Source organism: Carassius carassius, chromosome 44, assembly GCF_963082965.1.
Source record: "Carassius carassius chromosome 44, fCarCar2.1, whole genome shotgun sequence".
NCBI lineage: Eukaryota > Metazoa > Chordata > Actinopteri > Cypriniformes > Cyprinidae > Carassius > Carassius carassius.
The window spans coordinates 25,553,643-25,577,698 of record NC_081798.1 but is presented as its reverse complement, the minus strand read 5'-3'; the positions used below and the strand labels follow the sequence as shown (position 1 = coordinate 25,577,698).

Here is a 24,056-nt window from a genome sequence, read left to right as displayed (position 1 = left end):
CTCTGCAGCACGTTCAGGAAGTCGTTCATGCCGGTGAGATGCTGCACGTCCTGGAAGACGGCCACCAGGAGCGTGGGGAAGATGGCGATGGAGCGCGTCAGCAGCACGCGAGCGAAGCGTGACCAGCGCAGGTTCAGGAAGCCCTGCAGGAGCCAGACAGACTTCACATCTGCCCAAACATCACACCATTCCATCAACCCGCCGCTCGGAGACCTTACCTCCATCACGAACTGACCCGAGTAGGTCCCGGTCATCGTTGAGCTCTGTCCAGCGGCGAGGATCCCGATGGCCCAAATATACAGCGCAGCCGGGCCGAAAAAACAGCCCAGAACCACACCCTTCACACAGAGATCATTACATTATAGAACATCTAACATTTAAACCATTAAAGATGCCTCTCTGACCAACAGGTGGCGCTTAGGGACCAACAAAATCAGTTGAAAATTAATTTAGTTTTCTACACTTTCATTTTTCTGGATTCCGGTGTCCTGACATTTTATCCTACCCTGTCAGATTTTCCTACCCGGGTTTACTGCGCACACGCACATCAATATCGCGTCCTTTGTCTCATGCTAAACAACGATTTTTTTATGTATCTGCATTACTGTAAAGGTAGGTTTAGGTTTGTGGTAGGTGTAGACTAGGGCTGTAGCTATCGAATATTTTAGTAATCGAGTATTCTACCAAAAATTCCATCGATTATTGGATAAAATGTGTTTTTGCTAAATTAAAGAGCAATATTAATTATGCAAGAGAAAATAAGACTCCTGGGTGTCTTAACATGAACAACTAAGTTTCCTTTTTTAGAAAAAAAAAATATATATTTTTTTAAATGCATAGAATGCAATGCATACATCAAAAACAATCACAATAAAGTTGACAGATGAATTAAGTGCATTTAAGTGCCATTCAGTTGGGGTTTTAAATAAAGCATTTTCTGAGATGCATATTAAACATTAAACAAAACATTATTGAAAATTAACTTAACTTTTTGGTAAACAAAGGGGATTTACTATTAAAAATAAAACATGGAAGAAATGTTGTGTGATTAAACCTTAAAAAAAAAAAATTATTAGTTACTCGTCTTATTTAGTGAGACAGCAGACGCTGAAATCACCAGAGCGTCACGCGCGCTTTAGTGTGTTTAACGAATGAAGACGTGCTTCTGCTCCATTCATTAACAGAGACACGCAGAACATGCAGGATCCATATTTAAATAGACTGCTCCGGCTTAATATTTACAGATATTAGTGCAATGAATTTTTCAAATCAAATTTGGCAAATTCCGTGCCATTCTGCGTTAAACTGTAAATTCAGTTTTTACGACTGGATTCTGCGATTCCCTCCGCATTTTCTGCATCGCAGAAATCATAGGGCCCTAGTTGTGGTATGCCAGCTCTATCTTGCAGTGGACACACGCCACGACGTTCTCTTCATGTTTGCACGCGTCCTCAAATCAAAACACTGCTGACTCCTTGCAGTATGAGATTTCAGACTCAAGCTTGTGTCTCCTTCCGCTTTGTGGGTGACGTAAAAGCGTTGCGTCACATTAAAAAAAAATAATTGCGAAAGAAGCTGACGTGAGATTTTAAATAAATTAAAAGAGGCTTCGAGGCAGAGGAGTTTGCCTCAATCATTTTTTGTAATCGAGTTACTCGAGGAATCGTTTCAGCCCTAGTGTAGACGTTAATAAACCATAACTTTACAGTAGCATTTTTCTTTGTCGAATTGTACTACCCACTGTTTTAGTGGGAGGTAGGAAAATCTGACAGTGTAGGACAAATCGACAGAACACCGTTATTTTTTTTAAAAGACTCTGTTTTAATGGTTACATCAAAATTTTATTAACCAAAAATCACATCTGATTAATCGATTAATTTAATTATTAATTAAACTTACACAACACCAATTTATTCAAAAGTTTGACAAAATGTATACCGTATTTTTCGCACTATAAGGCACAACGGATTATAAAGCGCACCTTCAATGAATGGCCTATTTTAGAACGGTTTTCATATATAGACTGAACAGATATCTATATATAGATCTGTACAGCTATATATATATATATATATATTTTTTTTTTTTCAGAAATACTGTGTTGTATGTAATACTGCCTGCTAAAATTCTGGTATATATTTTTTCTTGTAAACAAATGTTTTAATGATAATTTTACTATCAGTAGTAATCCTATCATTAAATTAAGTAACATTTCTGTCACAATTTCTTCAAGTTAAACCAAACTTTCAGTTTGTCCGGTTGCTGTGTGAACCTTTAGTTTCTGAGTGAATATGCTATGAAGATAGTTTTACTCAAAAGAAACCGTTAAATGCTTATGAAGTGACCCTCAGAGCAGTTCTAGAGATTATGTTCATAGGCTAAAATCACTGTTCCAGTATGTATTCAGAGAGATTAATCCAAGCGATCCAGCGTGTGTTTGTGTCGTACCCCTTTGTAGATGTCCACCTCCAGTGTTTCATTGTTGGCTGGGAAAAGCTCACTGTGAGCACTTCCTGTTTCATTACACTGTAGACTCTGAAGAGACAATCCAAAAAGAAGCGCAGTTATAGATTTATCAATGAGCTCAAATATGAACACCTCTAACAGGAAGTAGATACGAAAGTGCTCACCACTTCCATGTTGGTCTTGCCATAGAAAGCTTCTGCAAATACAGCCACCACAAACACATTGATGAGGAACGAGACGAAGAGAGCGATGGAGGACTCGATGAAGTAGTACTTGTTAGCCTCCTTCACCTCCTTCTTGTTTGCTCGATTTATGTCTCGTGACTGAAACGAAGATTTAACACATCAGACAATCACAGAAATAATACACAAACAAGTTTTCACGCATTCATTTACTTATTCGACCAAAATTATGAGGCATGAAACACTTTCCAATCAGCACAAACTTGAAGGGCTGTTGATTTAGTGCATTAACTGGGTGCGATTGATTACGGGGTAAATAATATGTTTAAATGATTAAGGATTGATTCAGTTTCTGATGAATATGGTGTAGGAGTCTTTCTTCTTCTGCTTGAAGGAATCGGTTGAGTGAATTATTCAACGACTCACTCATTAAGACAGTGACTCACTGGCAACTTTGGTTTCATATTTAGAGTTTAATTTTTTTTAATAAGTTAATATTTCAATAGTAATGTTTGAAAACCCATTTATCTTATAGCATAACTTCAGTAATTATAATCGCAAGGTAAAAATGCCTTAAAAGTTTGTCATAAATTCTATGCAGAATAAAAATATTTATTTCTAAAGCTATTTTTTGTAATGTCTATCCAATGCTTTTCTCATTTGAAACAATAATGATATAATAATGAAATAATTTCTAAGCCAAACTGCTGTGCAATGAATTAGATGAATATATTAGCACATCATGCAATTGAATAATTAATTAGCCTAACTAGATTTCAAATATGAATCGCTTGACAGCCCAAGTCATTGGTTTAACTGGTTCACACATGTGCATCTCACTACAATGGTTTATTTAAACTGAACTCTGGCTTCAGTTTAAAACACACACAGACACACAGACACAGACAGAGAGACACACACACAGACACATTTACATTTATTCATTTAGCTGACGCTTTTTATCCAAAGCGACTTACAATTGCTATATATGTCAGAGGTCACACGCCTCTGGAGCAACTAGGGGTTAAGTGTCTTGCTCAGGGACACACTGGTGTCTCACAGTGGATTCGAACCCGGGGCTCTCACACCAAAGCCATGTGTCTTATCCACTGCGCCAACACCACCCCAGACACAGACACAGAGACAGACACAGAGACACAGAGAGACAGACACACAGACACAGACACAGAGAGACAGACACAGAGAGACACAGAGAGACAGACACACAGACACAGAGAGACAGACACAGAGACAGACACACAGAGAGACAGACACACAGACACAGAGAGACAGAGAGACAGACACACAGAGACACAGAGAGACAGACACAGAGACAGACACACACACAGAGACAGAGACACAGAGAGACAGACACAGAGACACAGAGAGACAGACACACAGACAGAGACACAGAGACAGACACACAGAGACACAGAGATACAGACACAGAGACAGACACACAGAGAGTTGTTTGCGTCGTCTTTTATTCGTCGGGTCTCGATGGGGGCAGAATACTGGAGGAACAAGAATATTACGAGCAGAAAAACACACAACTGACTCATCTGACTGAGATCGACCATCTCTAGAGTGGATTCCATCAAAATCATAGAGACAGAGAGAGACAGACACACAGAGACACAGAGAGACAGAGACACAGAGAGACAGACACAGAGACACAGAGAGACAGAGCCACAGAGAGACAGACACACAGACAGAGACACAGACACAGAGAGACAGACACACAGACAGAGACACAGACAGAGACACAGACACAGAGAGATAGAGACAGACACAGAGAGATAGAGACACAGACACAGAGAGACAGAGAGACAGACACAGAGAGATAGAGACACAGACACAGAGAGATAGAGACACAGACACAGAGAGACAGAGACACAGAGACAGACACACAGAGAGACAGACACACAGACAGACACACAGAGACACAGAGAGACAGAGACAGAGAGACAGAGACACAGAGAGACAGACACGAGAGACACAGAGAGACAGACACAGAGACACAGAGAGACAGAGACACAGAGAGACAGACACGAGAGACACAGAGAGACAGACACAGAGACACAGAGAGACAGACACAGAGACACAGAGACACACAGAGAGACACACAGACACACAGAGAGACAGACACACAGACAGAGACACAGAGAGATAGAGACACAGACACAGAGAGACAGAGAGACAGAGACACAGAGACACAGACACGAGAGACACAGAGAGACAGACACAGAGACACAGAGAGACAGAGACAGAGACACAGAGAGACAGAGACACAGACACAGAGAGACAGACACAGAGACAGACACAGAGACACACAGAGACACACAGAGACACACAGAGAGACAGACACACAGACAGAGACACAGAGAGATAGACACAGACACAGAGAGAAAGAGACACAGAGACACAGAGAGACAGACACAGGGACAGACACACAGAGAGACAGAGACACAGACACAGGGACAGACACACAGAGAGACAGAGACACAGAGAGACAGACACACAGACAGAGACACAGAGAGATAGAGACACAGACACAGAGAGACAGAGACACAGACACGAGAGACACAGAGAGACAGAGACAGAGACACAGAGAGACAGAGACACAGACACAGAGACACAGAGAGACAGACACAGAGACAGACACAGAGACACACAGAGAGACAGACACACAGACAGAGACACAGAGAGATAGAGACACAGACACAGAGAGACAGAGACACAGAGAGACAGACACGAGAGACACAGAGAGACAGACACAGAGACACAGAGACAGACACACAGAGAGACAGAGACACAGAGAGACAGACACAGAGAGACAGACACACATACACACAGACACAGAGACAGACACACAGACACAGACACACATACACAGAGACACAGAGACACACACACAGAGACACAGACACACACAGACACACACACACACACAGAGAGACATAGACACACAGAGACACACAGTCACACACAGACAGACAGACACACACACACACGAGCACAAAACCAGTCATAAAGGTTCATTTTCTGAAATTGACATGTATATGCATCATCTGAAAGCTGAATAAATCATCTCTCCATTGATGTCTGGTTTTTTCGGAGTATAATATTTGTCTGAGATACAACTATTTGAAAATCTGGAATCTGATGGAGCAAAAAAAATCTAAATATTGAGAAAATCATCTTTAAAGTTGTTCAAATGAAGTTCTTATCAATGCATATTACTGATAAAAATGTAAGTTTTGATATATTTACAGTGGGGAATTTACTAAATATCTTCATGGAACATGATCTTTACTTAATATCTTAATGATTTTTGCCATAAAATAAAAATGTATAATTGTGACCCATACAATGTATTGTTGTCTATTTCTCCAAGTATACCTGTGCTACTGATGACTGCTTCTGTGCTGCAGGGACTCATTCATGCGATGCGAGCTGTACACTGACCTTCACGAGAGCAGAGTGCAGGTAGATGTTATGAGGCATGATGACGGCCCCCACGACCCCGACGGCCTGCTCCAGCTGCGTGGGTCCACAGCCGCTGCAGTACGGCACAAACATGCCCTTGAGCACCTCGCCCTGGTCAGGAGCCACACGCACATACTGCAGACCAGCAGAGCAGAGACACGTCACACACACGCACACACCTGCGGACAACATAATGCAGCTGCACCAACCTCATAACCAAAGCTGAGGGCCATGATGGTGATGAGGAACCCGAAGAACGCCTCCAGCTTCCTCAGACCTGAAGAAGACAGAGCAGACTCGCATTAGAGCCCCGACAGCAGCCGCTGCGATCCTTCTCACGCCCCTCCAGCGCTGACCTACCGTACTTGTCCAGAAACAGGAAGACGAATGTGTCAATGATGGTTATCAACACTCCAGCCCACAGAGGAATCCTGCAGAAGAGCACCAGCCATCAGTGAGCTCCTTCTACACATCCTCAACCAGTTCAAACACTCACCACAGATATAACAGGATCACATTAGCTGATCAGTCACGTGATGATGAGGATGAAGATGAGGACGTACCTGCCAACTGACAGCAGATTGAAGGCGATGGCACAGCCGATGACCTCCTGCATGTCAGAGCCGATGATGGCCAGCTCCACCATCAGCCACAGGATGATCCGAGGGACCTGCACACACACACACACACACACACACACACACACACACACACACACACACACACACACACACACACACGCACACAGAGGAAATGATGCTCAGAGGAAGACTCAACACAAAACACACTGCGCTGCTTTCCGTTTCTGCTCACATTTCAATCTGCACCAAAACATGTCTTCTACTAAAACAAGATTTCTGAAAATCTTTTGTTCTTTACAGTTGCATTACAGTCTCTTCTGTTCACCAAGACTGCACTTATTTGATAAATATAAAAATAAAAACAGCTGTTTTCTGTGTGAATCTCTGTTAAAGTGTAATATACAGGTGCTGGTCATATAATTATAATATCATCAAAAAGTTGATTTATATGGAAGCATATGGGTAGAAATATTCAATTTGTAATGCAATATGTAAAATGGCAATGCATTTCTGTATTTACCTTTTCCAATACATTTGTGCAACATTTGGTGCAAAATGAAAATTAAATTACATAATTTACATTTGCCATTTCACACACTAGTTTTAATATGTAAAATGAATACTAATTTTAACGCTTTATAAGTTGCAAAATTAAAATGAAAATGTATTACAGAAATTATTAGATATGTATAACATGTTCAAGCAAAAACTGTGGCAAAATTATCATTTAAATGCTATTTTTCTTAATTGCATTAACACTCACAGTCAAGACACTTACGATTGCATTTTCATTCAGTGTCCCGCAATGAATGTAGCAAAATTCAATGTGCACATTGAAAATGCATTCCGAGCCGATCACGTCTCCGCCCCCTCGCGCCACGTCAATCACTGCGTGAACAAGGCGGGGCTTGCAGAAGGTCAAGAGACTCAATACTCAAGAAGAGGATTCAAGTGAGAGAACATGGACAAGACCGTTGGTCCGTGTACGTTTTGATCATTTCGGTTTATGGCTTCAATATTTCATTAGCACTTGTGGGCGGAGCTGAAACGCTGCTTTCATCTGATTGGTCGAATCGCTCCACCTTCAGCTCGGTCTTTTCATTCTTTCAGGCAGAATAAGAGTCAGTGCGAGTGAAGCACTGTAATGTCTGAAACTACATTCACTGTTAATTAGCATAATATTTGAATCAGATGTAGCTGGGCACATAATTCGTGCTGCTGAGACCTGCTAATTATTTCTAGGTTGTAGTATTGTATGAATATTGTCCCACTGATAAATACAGTGCAAATAGTTCTGTCTCCTTGGATAACAGTGAAGTGGAAATAGAAATCAATAATAGACTAATCAGTTCCAAGTCTGTAACATTTACCACTCTCATCTTTTAAGTCATAAGGCACTAGGTATGTGTGTGTGACATTAATAAATAATTGTGAAAATTAATATAGTTACATTTCTTAAATAAATTAGTAATATTCATTTTATTACATACTAAATTGAATGATGTTTCTCTTTTTAGTCTTCTTTGTTGGGCTTGAGAAAGACAACATATATTTACTGTATTTTCCGGACTATAAGTCGCACTTCTTTTCATAGTTTGGCTGGTCCTGCGACTTACAGTCAGGTGCGACTTATTTATCAAAATTAATTTGACATGAACCAAGAGAAATGAACCAAGCTCTACAGCCTACAGCCGCGAGAGGGCGCTCTATGCTGCTCAGTGCTCCTGTAGCCTACCCCAGAGCGCCCTCTCGCGGCTGCAGACAGTAATGTTTTTTTGTACTTTTGGACTGACACAACTTATACTTAGGTGCGACTTATAGTCAGAAAAATACTGGTAACATTATTATTATTATTATTTATTATGAGAGTAATTGACACAGACTAGAACTTTAATGTTTCACCAAATTCAGCTCAGATCTTCAGACTCGTCTGACTCGTGTTGCTGAATAACTGGCCAGACTTACCTTCCAAAAAAATCCTGTTTAATTTTATTTCATAAATGTAACTATATTTATTTCCACTTCACTGTTATCCAAGGAGACAGAACTATTTGCACTGTATTTATCAGTGGGACAATATTCATACAATACTACAACCTAGAAATAATTTGCAGGTCTCAGCAGCACGAATTATGTGCCCAGCTACATCTGATTCAAATATTATGCTAATTAACAGTGAGTGTAGTTTCAGACAATACAGTGCTTCACTCGCACTGACTCTTATTCTGCCTGAAAGAATGAAAAGACCGAGTTGAAGGTTGAGCGATTCGACCAATCAGATGAAAGCAGTGTTTCAGCGCCGCCCACAAGTGCTAATTAAATATTGAAGCCATAAACCGAAATGATCAAAACGTACCCTGACCAACGGTCTTGTCCATGTTCTCTCACTTGAATCCTCTTATTGAGTATTGAGTCTCTTGACCTTCTGCAAGCCCCGCCTTGTTCACGCAGTGATTGACGTGGCGCGAGGGGGCGGACACGTGATCGGCTCGGAATGCATTTTCAATGTGCACATTGAATTTTGCTACATTCATTGCGGGACACTGAATGAAAATGCAATCATAAGTGTCTTGACTGTGAGTGTTAATGCAATTAAGAAAAATAGCATTTAAATGATCATTTTGCCACAGTTTTTGCTTGAACATGTTATACATATCTAATAATTTCTGTAATACATTTTCATTTTAATTTTGCAACTTAAAGCGTTAAAATTAGTATTCATTTTACATATTAAAACTAGTGTGTGAAATGGCAAATGAAAATTATGTAATTTAATTTTCATTTTCATTTTACACAAATGTATTGGAAAATGTAAATGTAAATACAGAAATGCATTGTCATTTTGCATATTACATTCCAAATTGAATATTTCTACCCATATGCTTCCATAGATTATTTCACTAATTCCATTCAAAAAGTTGTAGATTATATTAATTCATTACACACAGACTGATATATTTCAAATGTTTATTTCTTTTCATTTTGATGATTATAACTGACAACTAAGGAAAATCCCAAATTCAGTATCTCAGAAAATTAGAATATTGTGAAAAGGTTCAATATTGAAGACACCTGGTGTCACACTCTAATCAGCTAATTAACTCAAAACACCTGCAAAGCCTTTAAATGGTCTCTCAGTCTAGTTCTGTAGGCTACACAATCATGGGGAAGACTGCTGACTTGACAGTTGGCAAAAGACGACCATTGACACCTTGCACAAGGAGGGCAAGACACAAAAGGTCATTGCAAAAGAGGCTGGCTGTTCACAGAGCTCGGTGTCCAAGCGAAGGGAAGGAAAAGATGTGGAAGAAAAGTGTAAAAGCAATAGGGATAACTGCACCCTGGAGAGGATTGTGAAACAAAACCCATTCAAAAATGTGGGGGAGATTCACAAAGAGTGGACTGCAGCTGGAGTCAGTGCTTCAAGAACCACTAACCACAGATGTATGGGTTTCAGCTGTCGCATTCCTTGTGTCAAGCCACTCTTGAATGACAGACAGCGTCAGAAGCATCTCGCTTTAGAAAGGACTGGACTGCTGCTGAGTGGACCACAGTTATGTTCTCTGATGAAAGTAAATGTTGCATTTCCTTTGTATATCAGGGTCCCAGAGTCTGGAGGAAGAGAGGAGAGGCACACAATCCTCGTTGCTTGAGGTCCAGTGTAAAGTTTCCACAGTCAGTGATGGTTTGGGGTTCATGTCATCTGCTGGTGTTGGTCAACTGTGTTTTCTGAGGTTCAAGGTCAACACAGCCGTATACCAGGAAGTTTTAGAGCACTTCATGCTTCCTGCTGCTGACCAACTTTATGGAGATGCAGATTTCATTTTCCAACAGGACTTGGCACCTGCACATAGTGCCAAAGCTACCAGTACCTGGTTTAAGGACCTTGGTATCCCTGTTCTTAAAGGTCCCGTTTTTCATGCTTTTTTGAAGCTTTGATTGTGTTTACAGTGTGCAATATAACATGTGTTCATGTTTCGCATGTAAAAAAACACAGTATTTTTCACACAATTCACCCATCTGTATACCGCTGTTTTCACTGTCATAAAAACAGGCTGATGACTTCCTTGTTCTATAAAGTCCCTCCTTCAGAAATACGTAACGAGTTCTGATTGGGCCAGCGGTTCCTGTGTTGTGATTCGACAGCAGCTGAGCGCACGCTGCCCTCCTGGAAACACGATTGGGCTAGTTTTGAGAAGCAGGAGCATGTGCTGGAGATGTACTTATAATCACAGGAGCGTTTTTACTGACGAGATGCGCATGAAAATCGCATTCGTTTTTTTGCACAGCCCTAACATCTAGCTAACAAAGCTAAACAGCGTTGCCCTTTGTGTAATAAGTTACAGAAACTGTTAAACGCACCAACTTAAATAATAAAATACACTTACGGGTTGTGGTTCATAAACAAAACCCTCTCTGTAGCTTTACATGTGGATTATAATTTTCGGGAACCGAGTTAAACATAAATTGTAACCACTGATCTCCAAGTACAGCGTCCCTGGGAAGGCCAAACAAATGATTGGACTCCAAGATGAAAATAACAGCGTTTCGACGACATGGCGACAAACACAAACGCAGCTCTTCCTCTTCTCCTTCGGAGCGCAACAAGACCACGCCCCCTTTTTGTGAATTCATGTGGGTGGAGGTTAGTCAAAAATTACTGCAGGAACTAGAGGGATGTAGTCCACACACGTCGTTTTTTGTAGGCGAATTCTGTTAAATAACATATCTCGCTTGGCATTGAACTTTGAGCTTTAGAAGTTTACAGATATTATTTATACTCTAACAACAACATTACACACTAACTAAAGTTTAAAACATGGGATCACGAAGAAGGGGACCTTTAATTGGCCAGCAAACTCACCTGACCTTAACCCCATAGAAAATCTATGAGGTATTGTGAAGAGGAAGATGTGATTTGCCAGACCCAAGAATGCAGAAGAGCTGAAGGCCACTGTCAGAGCAACCTGGTCTCTCATAACACCTGAGCAGTGCCACAGACTGATCGACTCCATGCCACGCCGCATTGCTGCAGTCATTCAGGCAAAAGGAGCCTCAACTAAGTAATGAGTGCTGTATATGGTCATACTTTTCATGTTCATACTTTTCAGTTGGCCAAGATTACTAAAAATCCTTTCCTTTATTGGTCTTAAGTTATATTCTAATTTTCTGAGATACTGAATTTGGGATTTTCCTTAGTTGTCAGTTATAATCATCAAAATTAAAAGAAATAAACATTTGAAATATATCAGTCTGTGTGTAATGAATGAATATAATATACAAGTTTCACTTTTTGAATTGAATTAGTGAAATAAATCAACTTTTTGATGATATTCTAATTATACTGTATGACTAGCACCTGTATTTCTGTGATGCTCCGCTGTATTTTCAGCATCATTTCTCCAGTCTTCAGTGTCACATGATCTTCAGAAATCAATCTTTAATTCATAGAGGCTGCATTAAATTGATCAAAATTGACAGTAAAGACATTTATGTTTCAGAAGATTTCTATTTAAAATAATAATAATAATAAATAATTTTGAACTTTCTATTCATCTGTGAATCATTAAAAAATAAAATGTATCAGTTTCCAAAACAGTTTTGTGCAGCACAACTGTGTTCAACATTGATAATAATCAGAAATGTTTCTTGAGCAGTAAATCATCATATTAGAATGATTTCTGAAGATCATGTGACACTGAAGACTGGAGGAATGATGTTGAAAATACAGCGGAGCATCACAGAAATACATTACACTTTAACACAGATTCACACAGAAAACAGATGTTTAAAACGAAATATTTCACAATATTACATTAGAAAAATGTAATGTAAACATTAGAAAAATCTTGATTGTTCCAAACTTTTGAATAGTAATGTGTAAAATGAATGGATCAGTTAGTATTAGTGTTATATAAATAATGTTTGCTGCACTAGTTATTAAATGGTGGAGTGGTCAAGCAGCAGAAGCTGTGGTGTCTCTCACCGTGGGGTAATGACGGTTGCAGACCTCGGCCAGATGCATCCCGGTCACCACACCGAGACGAGCGGCCAGACGCTGCAGCAGGAGTCCGATGATGGTGGCCCCCAGCAGAACCCACAGCAGCTGCACACACACACACACACACACACACACGTCAGCACTGCTGCTGTCAGGGTCGTCCAGAAAATGAACACAGACATTAATAAGACATGTGCATTCTTCTATTATATCTGCTCATATTTAAGTTAGAAGCCATTATTTGGCTACATGTGTGTCAGCAGTCAGTGTAAGCTCACTCACACAAAACTTATTCATAACCTGAACTGAAACCACGACCATAGTGTGGATAAAGGAAGAAGGGGAATCTCAATCTTAATATTTCACAATATGAAGAGTTAGAAGCACTGTGATTCAGGAACAGACTGATTCAAGGACTGAGTGCAGTTAGTGGAGCGGACTCACCTTGAAGCCGGCTCGAGCCCCGGACTGAAGATCCGACTCGATGTTCCCAGGGTCCAGATAGGCGATGCTCATCAGGAAGCCCGGCCCGGTGAAGGCCCAGAGCTTACGAAAGCTGAACAGCTAGAGCGAGGAAGAGTGACACATGCTGAGCGCAGAGTTAATCACACTCCTGACAGCAGCTGGGTGTGAGATCTGAGAGTCCAGCAGGGTTCAGTGCTGGACAGTGTGTTCAGGACCACACGAAATCATACTCTAGATTTAATACTGTCACATGGAATTGATTTTGATAGTGTTGAAATTATGCAGCCAAGTGATGATATCTCAGATCATTATTTAGTTTTGTGCAAACTTCATATAGCCAAAATTGTAAATTCTACTTGTTACAAGTATGGAAGAACCATCACTTCTACCACAAAAGACTGCTTTTTAAGTTATCTTCCTGATGTATCCAAATTCCTTAGCATGTCCAAAACCTCAGAACAACTTGATGATGGAACAGAAACTATGGGCTCTCTCTTTTCTAGCATTTTAAATACAGTTGCTCCTTTACGCTTAAGGAAGGTTAAGGAAAACAGTTTGACACCATGGTATAATGAGCATACTCGCACCCTAAAGAGAGCAGCCTGAAAAATGGAGCGAAGCTGAAGGAAAACAAAAACTAGAGGTATTTCGTATTGCTTGGCGGGAAAGTAATCTATCCTACAGATGAGCATTAAAAACTGCTAGATCCGATTACTTTTCTTCTCTTTTAGAAGAAAACAAACATAACCCCAGGTATTTATTCAATAGAGTGGCTAAATTAATGAAAAATAAAGCCTCAACAAGTGTTGACATTTCCCAACACCACAGCAGTAATGACTTTATGAACTACTTTACTTCTAAAATCGATACTATTAGAGATAAAATTGCAACCATTCAGCCGTCAGCTACAGTATCACATCAGACAGTGCACTATAGACCCCCTGAGGAACAGTTCCACTCATTCTCTACTATAGGAGAGGAAGAATTGTATAAACTTGTTAAATCATCTAAACCAACAACATGTATGTTAGACCCTATACCATCTAAGCTCCTAAAAGAGAAGCTTCCAGAAGTCATAGATCCTCTTCTGACTATTATTAATTCCTCATTGTCATTAGGATATGTCCCCAAAACCTTCAAACTGGCTGTTATTAAGCCTCTCATCAAAAAAACACAACTTGACCCCAAAGAACTAGTTAATTATAGACCAATCTCGAATCTCCCTTTTCTGTCCAAGATACTAGAAAAGGTGGTATCCTCACAATTAAATTCCTTCTTAGAGAAAAATGGTATATGTGAGGATTTCCAGTCAGGATTTAGACCGTATCATAGTACTGAGACTGCTCTCCTTAGAGTTACAAATGACCTGCTCTTATCATCTGATCGTGGGTGTATCTCTCTATTAGTTTTATTGGATCTTAGTGCTGCGTTTGACACAATTGACCACAACATTCTTTTGCATAGACTTGAACACTTTGTTGGCATTAATGGAAGTGCATTAGCATGGTTTAAATCGTACTTATATGACCACCATCAGTTCGTAGCAGTGAATGAAGATGTATCATATCAATCACAAGTGCAGTACGTAGTACCTCAAGGCTCAGTACTAGGGCCGCTACTCTTCACGCTTTATATGTTACCCTTGGGAGATATCATCAGGAAACATGGTGTTAGCTTTCACTGTTATGCTGATGATACTCAGCTCTATATTTCTTCGCGGCCTGGTGAAACACACCAATTTGAAAAACGAATGGAATGCATAGTCGCTATAAAAAACTGGATGACGAGTAATTTCTTACTGCTAAATTCTAAAAAAAAAAGGAGGTGTTAATTATAGGACCTAAAAACTCTGCTTGTAATAACCAAGAACACTGTCTAAGACTTGATGGTTGCTCTGTCAATTCTTCGTCATCAGTTGGGAACCTAGGTGTGCTATTTGATCGCAATCTTTACTTAGAAAGCCACGTTTCTAGCATTTGTAAAACTGCATTTTTCCATCTCAAAAATATATCTAAATTACGGCCTATGCTCTCAATGTCAAATGCAGAAATGTTAATCTATGCATTTATGACCTCAAGATTAGATTATTGTAATGCTTTATTGGGTGGTTGTTCTGCACGCTTAGTAAACAAACTACAGTTAGTCCAAAATACAGCAGCAAGAGTTCTTACTAGAACCAGGAAGTATGACCATATTAGCCCGGTCCTGTCAACACTGCACTGGCTCCCTATCAAACATCGTATAGATTTTAAAATATTGCTTATTACTTATAAAGCCCTGAATGGTTTAGCACCTCAGTATTTGAATGAGCTCCTTTTACATTATAATCCTCTACGTCCGCTACGTTCTCAAAACTCAAGGCAATTTGATAATACCTAGAATTAGTTGGGGTCACTTCATCTACAGCGATATCGTTGACTTGATTGCAAATAAATGCACAGACACTATTTAAACTGAACAGAGATGACATAACTGAATTCAGTGATGAACTGCCTTTAACTATCATTTTGAATTATTGACACTGTTTTCCTAATGAATGTTGTTCAGTTGCTTTGACGCAATGTATTTTGTTTAAAGCGCTATATAAATAAAGGTGACTTGACTTGACACGGAGGGTCAGAGGTCACGTGTGATAAGGGTCTGAGTTTGAGTCCAGTGCTGTTTCACAACACTCTGCATTTGTTTATTTTTCCTCTTGTTTGAGGAAATCAAGGTTCGTCTTGTTGTTGGACTAATTCATGAGTTAATGATTATAAACATCACAATCTGATAAACACTTCTCTTACCCATCAGCCTTCTCTCTCTCTCATCCACACACACACACACACACACACACACACACACGCTAACGGTGGTCACGCTCATAAACCTGCAGTGCCATAACCTGCCCATCACGTTGGTTTCATTTCCAGATTATGAAGGTGAAAGGTCATTTACTTTGGCCTGCAGAAAGTGTCTGATAATTAAATAAGGGACTTGTCTCAAAGTGAATCTGGTTGATGTCCAAACACACTCTCATTACGGTCTACACTGGAACTAACACGGCAGACGTCACACCTTTAAACACTTCTCCTAAAAATGAACATTTGATGAAAATAGTGATGCATGATGAGGATGAGTTTGTTTCTTCATCAGGTTTGTAGAAGTGTTATTATGGATTATAAACTATGTATTTGAGTTAAAAACATCGTCATGTTAACTGATGGACTGGAGTGCTGTGGATTATTGAGATGTTTTTATCAGCTGTTTGGACTCTCATTCTGACGGCACCCATTCACTGCAGAGCATCCATTGATGAGACACTGATGCAGTGCTATATAACACACTCATCCTGATCTTGGACGACCTGAGCACATTTATATCTTCTTTTATTTTGGGTGAACGATTCCTTCAGCGTGGCATCATCTGGAGTGATGTACTCTTGTCTTATTACAGTAGCATTAGTTTGGTTTACTTGTGTTTCTGATGAGGAACAAGTGCTGTAAGAAGTCAAATGTTTGTATTGTACTGTCTTAGGTACCTTGGTCATGTCATCCTCAGGGATGGGGACCTTCTCCTCGAAGTATGTGGAGATGGGCTCCTGCTGCGGGCCGGGAGACGCAGCGCTGTAGAGCTCAGGCCCCTGAGAGCCGCTCTCTGAAACACACATCAGACAGAGACGTGAGCTTCACGAGCGCTAAGAGAGACACACGCTTCAGTCAGAAACATCATTAACACTCTGTACTGTAACATCAGCCAGCGCTATCATCCGTGGCCAGGAGCTGCTCGTGAGAGTCACTGAGTTCACTGAAGAATACGACACATCATAAACATCATAAGCATAGTAAAACATGAGGAAACGACGGCAGTAAACTCAAGATCACTTCCTCAGAGTCTTACGACAGCTAATTACCAAATGCACTTTTACACACACACACACACACACTTTCACTCGTTTAATCACACTGCTAGTTAGTGTTCACAAAGCCCTGTATAACCAGCGTGTTCAGCTGACCTGTCTGCCAGAGGTTTTTCTGTTTTGATCTCATACATAGAAGAGACCCTGGAGCACAAAACCAGTCATAAGGGTCCGTTTTATGAAATTTAAAAAGCTGATGCAACTATTATAAAACTGGAATCTGAGGGAGCTAAAAAATCTGAATATTGAGAAAATCATCTTTAAAGTTGTCCAAATGAAGTTCTTAGCAATGCATATTACTAATCAAACATTAAGTTTTGATATATTTCTGGTATGCCTCTGATTAATAAACCAGTTTTATTAGCAGCACTGCTGATCTACTAAAGTCACTAGTGAGTAAGCGTCTGCACGGCAGTATTAGTGTCCACACTAGAGCTTTATCTAATGAAGAGCTGAGGCAGCACTGGTTTACTGTGCTATCAAGAGTTTCCTGATGATTTCCAGACGTGTGTCTCACCTTCCAGCGCTCCATCCCCGTCCTGCTCAGTCTTCATGAGCTCCACGAGTGCCTCTGAGAGTCTGAAACACAGAGAACACAGAGGAGACTGTGAGGACACACTCACACAGACACACAGGAGAAACACACACACACACACACACACACACACACACACAGGAGAAACACACACACACACACACACAGAGACACACACACACAGATACACACACACACACACACACACACAGAGACACACACACACACACAGAGATAGACACACACACACACACACACACACACACAGAGAGACAAACACACACACACTCCACACACACACACACACTGGAGAATCACATAAACCCTGCACACCATTCATTACTACATACGGTGCTCCTCAAGGGTAGTGATTATAGAGTATTACCTGAGAGACATGTGACACACACACAGCTGGTCAGAGCCAGCCTCACACGATCAGACCACACCCACACACACACACACACACACACACACACACACACAGCCAGAGAGACACACACACACACACACACACACACACAGCCAGAGACACACACACACACACACACACACACACACACACACACACACACACACACACAGCAAGACACACACACACACCCACACACACACACACAGCCAGAGAGACACACACACACACACACACACACACACACAGCCAGAGAGAGACACACACACACACACACACACACACAGCCAGAGAGAGACACACACACACACACACACACACACAGAGACACACACACACAGATACACACACACACACACACACACACAGAGACACACACACACACACAGAGATAGACACACACACACACACACACACACACACAGAGAGACAAACACACACACACTCCACACACACACACACACTGGAGAATCACATAAACCCTGCACACCATTCATTACTACATACGGTGCTCCTCAAGGGTAGTGATTATAGAGTATTACCTGAGAGACATGTGACACACACACAGCTGGTCAGAGCCAGCCTCACACGATCAGACCACACCCACACACACACACACACACACACACACACACAGCCAGAGAGACACACACACACACACACACACACACACAGCCAGAGACACACACACACACACACACACACACACACACACACACACACACACACACACACAGCAAGACACACACACACACCCACACACACACACACAGCCAGAGAGACACACACACACACACACACACACACACACAGCCAGAGAGAGACACACACACACACACACACACACACAGCCAGAGAGAGACACACACACACACACACACACAGCCAGAGAGAGACACACACACACACAGCCAGAGAGACACACACACACACACACACACAGAGATAGACACACACACACACACACACACACACAGACACACACAGAGAGACAAACACACACACACTCCACACACACACACACACTGGAGAATCACATAAACCCTGCACACCATTCATTACTACATACGGTGCTCCTCAAGGGTAGTGATTATAGAGTATTACCTGAGAGACATGTGACACACACACAGCTGGTCAGAGCCAGCCTCACACGATCAGACCACACCCACACACACACACACAGCCAGAGAGACACACACACACACCCACACAGCGAGAGACACACACACACACCCACACAGACAGAGAGACACACACACACACACACACACACACAGCCAGAGAGACACACACACACACACACACAGCCAGAGAGACACACACACACACACACACACAGCCAGAGAGACACACACACACACACACACAGCCAGAGAGACACACACACACACACACACACACACACACACACAGCCAGAGAGACACACACACACACACACACACACACACAGCCAGAGAGACACACACATACACACACACAGCCAGAGACACACACACACACACACACACACACACACAGACACACAGACACACAGACACACACACAGACAGCGAGACACACACACACAGACAGACAGCGAGACACACACACTCACACACGTTTCTATATGTTTGTCTTTAGCAGCCAACACATGCCGAGCAATCGTAACAGGTTTAAAATGAAACTCTTTTCAGGTGTGAGTGTTATGAGGGATTTATAATAGGACGTATTTAACACAATGATCCTCTTCAGTTGAATTAATCTCTATTATTCTCTCACTGGATCTCAAACAGTCATTCACAGGCTGTGAAATAGATAAACATGTTTTTAATGATGAAAAAGAGCTTGTTTTATTCAAACTCTTAATCATATCTCATCTCAAAGCAAGCTTGTTTTGCATGTTTCAGTAGATTTCAGAGTTGTGTCTCCACTTCTTCATTAATCTTAGCTCTGTCAAACAGTTAGTCACATCCAAAATAAGTCTTTGTTTACATGATATATATATGTGTGTGTGTGTGTGTGTGTACTGTCTATATTTATGATGTGTTTATATACAAACACACACATGCATGTATGTATTTTCACAATATATACTGTATGTTTGTGAATATATATTTATAAATCACAATTATACACACAACAAAAGCTTGTGATTATTAGTTTGACAGCTCTAATGGAAATGTAATCAGGCAATATGAGAGGCAGCTGTGTCTCTGGAGGACCCGTGACACACTCACTGTTTGTTTTATTACAGTAACTGACTGATTCAGTGTTTGACTAATACTACGAGAACAAGGTTTAGACTGAGTATTGCACACTTCTCACACTGAGCTGTGTGTGTGTGTGTGTGTGTGTGTGTGTGAGAGAGAGAGAAAGCAGTGTCTACTTACAGACGAACCCAGGAGAAGATCAGTGATCCAAAGCGAGATGAAGACCAGCACTGAACTGAACTTCAGCTCAACTGATCTGCAGCAGAGGATTGTGGGAAACGGAGGAAATGCTCGTGACCTCGCCGCTGTAATCTGAGGAGAGCAGCAAGAAACATCTCTGATAAGTCCAACGGCACAATACACGCCCAGATTCACACACACACACACGGAGAGAGAGAACACACACCGCTTCATCCGGCCTTCAGTCTGAGAACAACTTGATCTTGTAAAATATGACTTCATCATTGAGTTTTACAGGAACCGGAGGTATATAACTCTTTCACATGATCATGTTAATAAACATTTCAGGAAAGGGTTAATGAGTTTGTGGTTATAAAACACTCCAGTCCATCAGTGAACATCTGGAGAAGACAAAAGATGAAACAATCCAGCATTAAGATGTTTTTAACTAAAACACAGAGTCCATAATCCATAATAACACTTCCTCCAGTGGAAAAGTGTTCTGGTCTGAATCAGGAGAGAAATCTGCACAGATCAAGCAGCGTTTAAACAGCTCTAAACTAATATGTGAGAGACTTCTTCACTGGAGGAAGTGTTATTATGGATTATAGACTCATATTTAAGTTAAAACATCTTAATGCTAGATGTGTTTCAGGTTTAGTCTACTCCAGATGTTAACTGATGGACTGGAGTGAGTTTTGGAAGGAAGTCATAAGAACATGAGGTGTAACTAGTTTGGGGTAAATCTAAGGTTCAAGGGGAAACTCAGATCCCACGAGGAAAGAGGAAACAGAGCAGGACTTGAGCAGACTTGTCTTCAGTGGGCCCTGATCTGGCTTTCTTTCCCAACACTGGGACTGATCTGAAGGAACACAGATCCCTCTCTGTCACGAGAGAAGACACGTGATGAAGATGATGAAGATCAGAGCTCCAGTGCTTCATCTGAAGAAACTTTTCTTCATTAAACAGCTGCACTGAAGACAGATCTCTCACACACTTCTGAGATTAATGCGCATTTATTAATACAGCAACAGTCCGATCAGGTTAACGCTGTCCAGAAGAACTATGTGTTCATATTCATACTCTATAAACATACAGGAGGCGAATTCTATTCTCAGTATAACCTGTTTGTCTTGTTTCATAGAGGTTTGCTTATGCAGAGCACCTGTGTTTAGATTCGTGGCTATGTCTGCTGGATGATATTCTCAGAGTCCGCGCTGTTTCTGTCTAACTCGAGTTTATCACACATTTAACTAAAGTTAGCAACTTACTCCAGATCAGACGAGTTCAGCGCTTTACAGCACACTCTCGGATCCTGCTGGGGTTTAATTGATCGATCCTGACAGATGAAACACTAACACATCTCTGAATAAACACATTCACTCACACAGTCACCTGAGGATGAGGATGCTCTGCCCGATGAAGATCCTCGGTCACTAAACTGAAGACCTGCTGTAATCTCCAGCCATGAGGACGCGAAGGTGACAGCACAGCAGCGCCGCGTTTCATAATAAAAGTCACGAGAGCAGTTTCATAATAAGAGTCCTGAGCGCAGGCGAGTCACGTGTCAGTCTGATGCTGAATCAGCAGCGGCGAAGCTTTCATAATAAGAGTCCTAAGCGCAGGCAAGTCACGTGTCAGTCTGACGCTGAATCAACAGCGGCGAAGCTTTCATAATAAGAGTCCTGAGAGCAGGAGAGTCATGTGTCATAATGAGGTTGAATCAGCAGCAAAGTCTTTCATAATAGGTGTGTTCGACTTCATGAAGCACTGTGAAATTTTGTCCGTCACGTGTGGCATCAAAGTACCACGAGAGCGTTTCGAGAGCAGCCGGCTGACTCAGCCACCGCAGTAGGCTTGTTTGAGATGCGCCTTGCCTCGCCTGAAATGTAAGCGAGAGTAGGCGGCTGCAGTGAGAGGAGGAGTGAACAAAGCTCAGGCAAGCCGGACAGATCTCTCTTCTCGTAGTGGATCTGACACCTGTGAGATCAAAGATGGCTTTCGCGGGATTCACGCTCGTGCACAGTGTTGCTAATAAACTGGATGTAATTCAAGTTCTGTTGCTTTTATATGAAAATAAATCAAATGAACAAGACACCCATTTAATTACATACCAAAGACGTGTTTATCAATATTTTTTTCTTTAATACAGACATGTGTGTTTTTATTTATTTTATTTATTTTTTTATTAAATTGCATAACTCAAAGAGATCGCACTTTCAGATAGTTTGGTAATATTCACACATAACATATACACATAAAACATGATATTAGAGTTTTAAAATCAAAAATTTTAAAAGAGAACAATATATCACAGTTGTTTAAACCAATGAGCATTAAGCTGTGTCGTCAGGAAAACATTTCCCATCATGCTTTTGATCAGCGCAGTCGGTGGAGAGCAACTGCACCCAACTGCAGAATCTGACACGTGCGCCTTGAGCTTGCGAGAGATTTTTGACATACGTCAGCATGACATCAGAGCAAGGCAGACCGCACTCGGACACATTTCTAACCGGCATGCATCTCGCGCTGATCACTGGTGATTGGTTCTGCGCAAACTTTGCTCATCTTAAACAAGCCTATTAATAGTACTGAGAGCAGCGACGCATTTCATAATAAAAGTCCTGAGCGCATGAGAGTCACGTGTCAGTCTGAGCTGGATCAGCAGCGAAGCGTTTCATAATAAGAGTCCTGAGAGCATGCGAGTCATCTGTCAAAATGACGCTGAATCAGCAGCGAAGTCTTTCATAATAATAGTCCTGAGAGCAGCGACGTGTTTCATAATAAGAGTCCTGAGAGCAGGAGAGTCACGTGTCAGACTGACACTAAGTGCGTTCGACTTCATGAAGCACTGCGCAAACCGACCACAGTCTGACTTGAAGCAGTGCAAGCCGGTTAAAAAATCTGTCCGACTTGAGACGGCGCCGATGCCACATGACTGTCACATGTGGCATCAGAGTACTGCGAGAGTGTTTCGAGTGCAGCCGGCTGACTCAGCCGCCGCAGTTTCTCCAGAGCGGCTGCAGGAGCGCTGATGACGACACAGCTGCTTCACGATTGGCCAGATCCACCACATGACAACGATCACGTGTGTTTCGGGTTAGACGAACCTTTTCAGTTCCAATAATGGTAACAAATCTGTGTTTTTAGAATGGTAAAAGCATTTTTTTGTATTGTAGTTGCACTGTTGTATTGAGTCACGTTTATCATTCAACACTGATAAAAGCATATATACCCCACTGTATTAGTATTTAAATAGTATATGATTATGATGAACTTTATTTTTGAAAATATGGCGCAGTATTAAGCAGTATGTAAAAACTGTTTCTGTTGCTCATGAAAACGTCTCTAAAACGTCTGTGTATTTTACAAATAATGCATTTAATTCACTTCATCTGTGATAAAGTATGCAAACACCACGTCACTAACGGGAGCTGAAGGTGTCCGGCTTGACATGTCTGTTTTTAACTCCGCCCCTAACTGCAAACGGCTACTCTGTAGCCGTGCTTCAAGTTGAACGCACCCAATAATAGTCCTGAGAGCAGCGACGCATTTCATAATAAAAGTCCCGAGGCATGAGAGTCACGTGTCAGTCTGAGCTCGATCAGCAGCGAAATGTTTCATAATAAGAGTCCTGAGAGCATGCGAGTCACGTGTCAG

The 24,056-nt window shown here is 41.4% G+C and overlaps 1 protein-coding gene across 3 annotated transcripts in view; it reads right to left on the bottom strand.

Annotated features, from left to right (window-relative positions):
- slc11a2 (solute carrier family 11 member 2) overlaps positions 1–21,925 on the bottom strand; it is a 26,480-nt gene extending 4,555 nt beyond the window's left edge. The window contains exons 1-14 of one of the 3 annotated variants that reach the window (XM_059537133.1): positions 21,792–21,925; positions 20,397–20,528; positions 17,600–17,661; positions 16,705–16,820; positions 13,164–13,283; positions 12,705–12,824; positions 6,701–6,807; positions 6,498–6,568; positions 6,347–6,414; positions 6,117–6,272; positions 2,631–2,789; positions 2,449–2,535; positions 219–338; positions 1–143 (exon numbers count right to left, since the gene is read on the bottom strand). The exon at positions 1–143 is cut by the window's left edge and continues 7 nt beyond it. In XM_059537133.1, the coding sequence (XP_059393116.1) occupies positions 1–143; positions 219–338; positions 2,449–2,535; positions 2,631–2,789; positions 6,117–6,272; positions 6,347–6,414; positions 6,498–6,568; positions 6,701–6,807; positions 12,705–12,824; positions 13,164–13,283; positions 16,705–16,820; positions 17,600–17,636 (1,304 nt within the window). In that variant the 5' untranslated portion in view covers positions 17,637–17,661; positions 20,397–20,528; positions 21,792–21,925. Of the gene's footprint in view, positions 144–218; positions 339–2,448; positions 2,536–2,630; positions 2,790–6,116; positions 6,273–6,346; positions 6,415–6,497; positions 6,569–6,700; positions 6,808–12,704; positions 12,825–13,163; positions 13,284–16,704; positions 16,821–17,599; positions 17,662–20,396; positions 20,529–21,667 lie in introns of all 3 variants that reach the window. The other 2 variants (XM_059537134.1, XM_059537135.1) reach the window with 2 other exon arrangements.
- Between the last annotated feature and the right edge of the window lie 2,131 nt (positions 21,926–24,056).